This window comes from Trachypithecus francoisi, unplaced genomic scaffold (assembly GCF_009764315.1).
Source record: "Trachypithecus francoisi isolate TF-2019V2 unplaced genomic scaffold, Tfra_2.0 Lachesis_group9, whole genome shotgun sequence".
Classification (NCBI taxonomy): domain Eukaryota; kingdom Metazoa; phylum Chordata; class Mammalia; order Primates; family Cercopithecidae; genus Trachypithecus; species Trachypithecus francoisi.
In genome coordinates this window covers 14,199,194-14,206,129 of record NW_022681474.1, presented here as the reverse complement: position 1 = coordinate 14,206,129, position 6,936 = coordinate 14,199,194, and the positions used below count along the sequence as shown (strand labels likewise).

At 54.6% G+C, this 6,936-nt stretch overlaps 1 protein-coding gene across 2 annotated transcripts in view; it reads left to right on the top strand.

Annotated features, from left to right (window-relative positions):
* The first annotated feature begins 354 nt into the window (after positions 1-354).
* Positions 355-6,936, top strand: part of PFKP (phosphofructokinase, platelet) — a 68,704-nt gene continuing 62,122 nt past the window's right edge. For both annotated transcript variants that reach the window (XM_033209451.1, XM_033209450.1), the window contains exon 1: positions 355-622. In XM_033209451.1, the coding sequence (XP_033065342.1) occupies positions 511-622 (112 nt within the window). In that variant the 5' untranslated portion in view covers positions 355-510. The remainder of the gene's footprint in view (positions 623-6,936) is intronic.

The window sequence follows — 6,936 nt, the reverse complement described above, 5'->3', positions numbered from 1 at the left end:
TCTATCCCGCCCAGCCCTGGCGCGCCCCGCAAAAGATGTGACCCCGCCCCCCTGCGGTCTCCCCTCCCCCGGACGCTGCCCCTGCCCCAACTTGGGGAGCTCGGGGCATCTCTAAAGCCCTCAACCAGAGTCCTCCAACCCACCCGCGAGGCTCGCGCACCAGCAACGCCGCCCCACCTGCAGGGACCCCGCCCACCTGTGGCGCCACCCCCGCCTCTGCGGCCTCCCCCACCGTTAGAGCGGCCCCCACCTACGACGACCCCCGCGTAGGTGCTCCTGCCCACACCCACGCCCCCGCCAGCCCCTGCCCCTTTCCCTGCCCCTGCCCCTAGCCGCGCCCCCGCCCCCGCAGCCCCTCCCGTGCGCTTGGGCCCCGCCCGTCACCGCCCATTGGCGCTGGGGCCGGGCGGGGGCGCGGGCGGGGCGGCGGTTCCGAGTCGGGCGCGCGCTGGCAGGGTCCCCATTGCCTGCTGCGCACCCGGACTAGCGGCTGCCCTCGGCCTCCTCGCCATGGACGCGGACGACTCCCGGGCCCCCAAGGGCTCCTTGCGGAAGTTCCTGGAGCACCTCTCCGGGGCCGGCAAGGCCATCGGCGTGCTGACCAGCGGCGGGGATGCTCAAGGTGCGCGCCCCCCTCCCAGCGGCGAGGGAGGGACGGACGGAGAGGGGGAGAACAGGGCGAAGGGGATGGGGGGACGGGGCAGAAGAGGGGGAAAGCGATGGGAGGACCCGGGGAAAGGTGAGGAAGCGATGGGAAGAACCGGGGAGAAGAGCGGGGAAGCAATGGGGAGAACTGGGGGGAAGCCCGTGCCCGGGAGCGGCAGGGGTACCTGCGGGGCTGCATGAGCCGGCAAGGCAGCCCCGGGGTCCTTGCCGGGTGGGGCGGAGGAGGAAGGGACATGGCGGTAGGAATCTCCATCCGGAAGATAGTGAGGTTTCTACCCCCTCCGGTTTATGTTTTAAATTGAGCCTGGCAGAGGGGGTCGCCTGGATGACCCTCGGGAGTCGTTCTGCCTCTTAGCTGTAGGACGGCGCCGGGCTTCCCCTCCGAAGCGTGGGTACAGCGCGATGACTTCCTAAGTGGCCCCCCGCCCCCCAACTCCGCCCCACGCCACCCCCTAGCATGTCGAGGAAGAAACGGCGGGTCCCCGCGCGCCTCCTGTCGCCTCGTGCCCCGCGCGGCGTGGGCGGGGTCCCGGCTGCTGCAATGCGGGAGGCGGCGGGGTTGCTCTGGGTTCCCGCCTGGCGTCTCCCAGGCGGTCCGGCAGCCCCTCGCGTTTCCGCTGGGAGATTTTTTAAAAAGGGTTTCCTGCGCTTGCATGTGCTGTCGCCTTCCGGCTCGTGACAAAACCGAAAACTAAAATGGGTCCCAGGCCCTCCCCGCCAGCCTCCGCGGACGGGAAGGACCAGGAAGCGGGGACTCCGGGACGTCAGCGGCGCCGCAGCGCCGGCTCTGGGCTTCCCCTGCCCTGCAATGTGGAAGCGGCTCTCCAGGAGGGGCCCGAGCCTGGGCCCAGGACGCGGGCAAGCCGGGAGGACATTTAACATTGAAGAGCGGGAGGTGGTGGAGACTGCGCGCCCCAGGCCCGGGTGCACGCAGGGGTGGAGCGCCCCGATCCGTGCAGCCCCTGGCGGGTAGACCGGCGCTTCCCAGGCGAACGCTACCTGGGAGCCTTAGCGATAGCGCAGGCTGGAGACCCGACGCGCCCCGAGCTGGGTTTTGATTTTTATTTTCCCGGTTCCTCCTGCTGCAGATGCGTGGAAAGGCCCGGATGGCGGATTTCTTCCCGTTTCGGGACCGCGCACTGCACAAGGATGGAGCGGGGATGGGCCCACAGCCCACGGCCCCGGTGACCTTCCCTTCGCCCTTGAGCGCGCGGGGCGGGCGCGGGCGCTGCAGGTTGGGGCGCTGTGGGCGCCGCCCCGCCCGTCGCGAGCGCCTACGTGATGCCCGGCCCGTCGTCTCCGTGCGCCCAGGCCCCGAAATCCGTACGCAGCGCGCTCCCCGAGCCGCAGCGCAGCCTCCCCAGGCCCAGCGCCCCCGGCGGGAGACCCCGGTGGCAGCGCCAGGCCCCGCCCCGCAGCCCGCCCCCAGCGCCCCTGGGAAGTGCTCTGGCGTTAGCGTTCTAGTTAAAGGACCCCAGCATCAGCGTTCCTCCTGCAGGGTTGGGTTCTCAGAGAAAGAAAACGTGATGCAGCAGAGGCTGGGATTGGAGAAATTATGAGAGTGAAGTGGAAATAGCCTGGCCAGCGTGACTTAAACCGGCCGGGAGATGTGCGAGTACGAATGGAGCCGCCTTGGGGTCGGGATAGGACCCAGAGTGGCTTCTCAGTCAAAGGCCTTCAGAGGCAGAGGGAGCATCTTGAGTGACCTTACCCGGGCCGCGAAAGACAAGAAACCTTTGGCACGGGAAGAGGCACTGACCTCTGGAAGCCACCAGGGCGGGTGGAAGGTCAGGGTTTCAAGGTTATTTTGGAATTTAGTTGCTGTGGGTCCTGCACAGTGGCTCATGCTTGTCATCCCAGTGTATTGGGAGGCCGAGGCAGGAGGATCGCTTGAGCCCAGGAGTTCCAGAGCAGCCTGGACAACATAGTGAGACTCTGTGTCTGCAAAAAATAAAAAAGAAAGAAAAAAACATTAAGATGCTGTGTGTATTGGAAAGTATTTATGGGTCATTCTTTTGAGCTCCATGTCCAAAAGCTTGCTAAAATGCTTGGGAGTTTGTGTGCAGGCATGTGAGATTAGGATACATTGGCAGAATAGCCGTGTTCTCTGTTGCCCTGGTTTTGCCACCTGGGAGGAGTTACACGTATTGAAGGTTAGTAAGTCCACGCCTCTTTTCTTCTGGGGAAAAAGGTACTTTGGAAACCAGTATTATGTGGGAACGCGTCTTGGTTGGTACAGCCTCGGGTTAATGGGAGACAGCTGCCCTCAGCTCTGCAGGTAGCATCAAATACGGTGGCCTCGAGCCCACATGGGTCACACCTGGGCTGTCCCTGGGGAAGCCCGCCACGGCGGGTCGCCTGGGCATTCTTTCCCTGGCAGAGCCGAAGTCACAATTTTTTTGCAGACTCTGTAAAGAGCTTTACCCTTCCGAGATATGATCTCGAACCTGTTGGAGCATTTGGACGCATTTCTTTTAAGGAAGTTCACCTCCAGATGTGCTCAGAGGGCCTGGTCTTAGCTGCCACAGATTTACAAATCCTTACAGTAAGTAGGTTATTCCTCGAGAATTTATCTGTTGTGCCCCATTCTTTTTGCCATTTTATTCTGCTTCTATATTAGTACTTGATTTTCCCTGACATAGAAGACTATTGCCTGTAGCTGGAGATCAGAGAACACATTCACATTCAAGTATCAATTTTAGGGGAATTATCTGTCAGATGTGAAATTATGGTAAAATTCCGTATATTAAAATGACCATAGCTACCATTTGTTGAAAATATTTTGTGTACTAGGAGCTTTACAATTCTTATCTCCAAGCCTAGATACATGGTCCCAAGAGAGGCATGCCCTCATTTTGGAAGTGGGGAGAAAGACTCACAAAGAAAAATAGCTTAGGTAAGGGAGTGAGGTGCATATGTGATTGTGGTAGGAGAAAAACAGATCCTAATTTCAAATATTGTACTCTCCCTTAGACCACGAAGAGTACTTATGTCTGGCTCTGTCACCCAGGCTGGAGTGTGGTGGTGCCGTCACAGCTCACTGCAGCCTCAAACTCCTGGGCTCAAGTGATCCTCCTGCCTCAGCCTTCTGAGTAGCGGGGAAGACAGGAATGCACCATCATGACCAGCTAATTGTTGTTATTATTATTATTATTATTTGTAGAGACAGGATCTCACTATGCTGCTGAGACTGGCCTTGAACTCCTGGCCTCCTGTAGTGAGCCTCCTGCCTTGGCCTCCCAAAGAGCTGGGATTACAGACATGAGCCATCATGTCAGCCCTCCACCATGCTTTTCAGGGGCCTTTCTTGGTGAAGCTCCTTACTCTAGTTAATGCTCAAAAGTGAGCAAAACCCAACTTGCTCAAAATTACACAGATATTCTTTGGGTGGTTTTGTGAGGGGAACGGAAAATAACTTTTTATAGCGATAGGAGTCAAGGTGGCAAAAATGATATTAAGGCTTAATACCAACGCGATGCGCTGCTTTTCTTCCCCCAGTAGAGTTCATATTATTTAATTATAAGATAAAATTGAAAATCTCTTTCCTATATTCCTGACTCCCCAGGCCTTGAATGAAGAAAGTATTTCTCAGGCTGGGTTTTTTTTTTTTTTTCTACTTCTTTGGGTATCTTCTGTCTCAGGCTGTGGGGGTTTTTGTTTTGTTTTGTTTTTAATTTTTTTTTTTCCCTGCTTCTTTGGGTATCTTCTGTCTCAGGCTGTGGGGGTTTTTTTGTTTTTGTTTTTTATAATTTTTTTTCCCTGCTTCTTTGGGTATCTTCTGTCTCAGGCTGTGGGATTTTTGTTTTTTATTTTTTTTTCCCCTGCTTCTTTGGGTATCTTCTGTTGTCCCAAGACATGTCTGGAAACTTAAATTGATTTTCACTCAACCTAAAATCAGCTCCGCAGCTCTGGATCGCGGACTGAGCATGACTAAGTGCCCACCGCCACATCACACTGTGCCACACACCAAGAGTGACTCATTGTCTTAGTCACAGGTTGTGGCTTCTGCAGGGCCTGGTGCCTGGTGGAGCTGAGTGTACTGGGAAGTCCAGGTGCATCCTTCGGGTGGGCTGGATGCGAAAGCGGCATCCTTTTTGCCTGTGGTGACGTGAACATCAATACAGTATTTATAGAAAGTTCACAGAAATTGAGTAAGTTTCAACCTTTCCAATCCTAGTGAGAATAGCTAGTGTTTAGTGACTGTCTGTTATGTGGCAGGCCCTCAGTGATCCTGGGCACTGACTTATCCCCACTTTACACATGAGCAAGGGATGCCCGAGGTGTACCGGCTTCCCTGAGTTCACAGAGCTCCGTGATGTGGCCAGGCCCTGTGACTGCAGCAGGGATGTTCAGGGCTGCGTGTAGCTGTGTCTTCACTGGTGTCCTTCCCGCGCCCAGCACCACGCCTGGCGCTTGACAGGAACGCAAGTGTTTGCTGCCTGCCTCCCGCCTGGAATCTCCACTGAGGAGCAGGAAACCAGGGGTTCTAGCTGTCTTCTTCATTCATGAAGTCCTTTGGAGGAATTCAACCCTCGCTAATCAAAAGTACCCAATATCCTCAGGTCAATATGTATAAACTGTTAAGACTTCAAGATTAGTACCTTAAAACTGAAGTCAGAAGTGTGAGGGTTCAATTGACTGGACATGCATTAGGTCAATGACACACATATTTATTGGACACCAGGCTTGAGCCCCACATGGGCACCTTTGGCGTCTGAAGCAATATTCCTTGGGTGGTTTTGTGAGGGGAACGGAAAATGACTTTTTATAGCGATAGGAGTCAAGATGGCAAAAATGATATTAAGGCTTAATACCAATGTGATGGGCTGCTTTTCTTCCCCCAGTAGAGTTCATATTATTTAATTATAAGATAAAATTGAAAATCTCCGAAGCAATGCTTCGGAGCCCAGTAGGATGGAAGGGGAAACTGAGAACAGTGCCATTTCGCCTCACACAGCTCCGGCGCCCCTCACCATCCTGTGCACACACATTCTTTGATGGGATCTTTTCAGTGTAAAGTGCAGTAATTAATGTTGCAAAACTTACTGGGTCTGGGAGGCAGATGATGAGTGATGGTGTCACCCCGTGGCACAGTGGGAGATTTGTGTGATGGCATCATTTTCTATGAATGCAGACCGCTTTGTGTGCCATACTCGGATGACCCTTCGAAGCTAGACATTTTGTCATCTTTCAAAAGAAGCATGTTTTCCCCCTTGGTTACAGAAAACTAAAAGCTTTTGATACAGGACTCCAACCTTTTATCAGGGAGAATCAGGGCTCTTTAAATAAGCTCTACCAATCGGATGGGCCGTCAGAAGCAATTAAAATTAGAAAGATGAAGATGCAGTAACAAGGTGGTCAGGGCAAATGTCAGGATACCAGATTGCATGTTCACAGTTGCGTTTCTGCTAAGAATGTGTGGGTGAATATGGAACAAAGGGCCATGTGTCAGTAGTTGGGTTGCGTTTTGTGTTTCTTTTTTTCTTTTGAGACAGAGTCTTGCTCTGTCACCCAGGCTGGAGTGCAGTGGTGCAATCTCTGCTCACTGCAAGCTCCCCCTCCCAGGTTCACGCCATTCTCCTGCCTCAGCCTCCTGAGTAGCTGGGACCACAGGCGCCCGCCACCGTCCCGGCCAATTTTTTTTTTTGTATTTTGGTAGAGATGGGGTTTCACCTTGTTAGCCAGGATAGTCTCAATCTCCTGACCTCGTGATCCTCCCTCCTAGCCTCCCAAAGTGCTGGGATTACAGGCGTGAGCCACCGCCCCGGCTTTGTGTTTCTTTTCTACAAGCCCTTTCTGATGTTGTGTTTGTGTTTATTAGAGAGTAGCTGCCCAGAGGCTGCCGTTTCCCTCCCCACTCCTTCGTTCTCTCCATCTTCACCCCCAACTCCCAGTCCTTTGGAATTACAGTCATTGTGCTTGTCAGGATGGAAGAGGCAGCCAGACACATGGCAGACCAGAGCACTGAGAGGCAGAGACTTATTTTCTATAAATCCCGCCCTGACCCTGCTGTCTCGAGTGCTGAGATAGGGTCTCGGTGTTTTCCTCTGCGGAATGGAGGCATCACTCAGTCTCTGTCTTCTCTCCCTGTCTCTTTCTTCACTCCCCTCTTCCCTAACACACATCCACAGTGAAAGTCTTCAGGAGGCAAAAGAGAAAAGGCTGAAGTGTGCTAGACCCCCCCAGCCCCAGGGCCTATTTGCTGTCTTCCCAGCTTCCGTGTGCCCAGAGCCGCCTGGGGGAGCCTTCGGAGGTGCAAATCCTGACTGT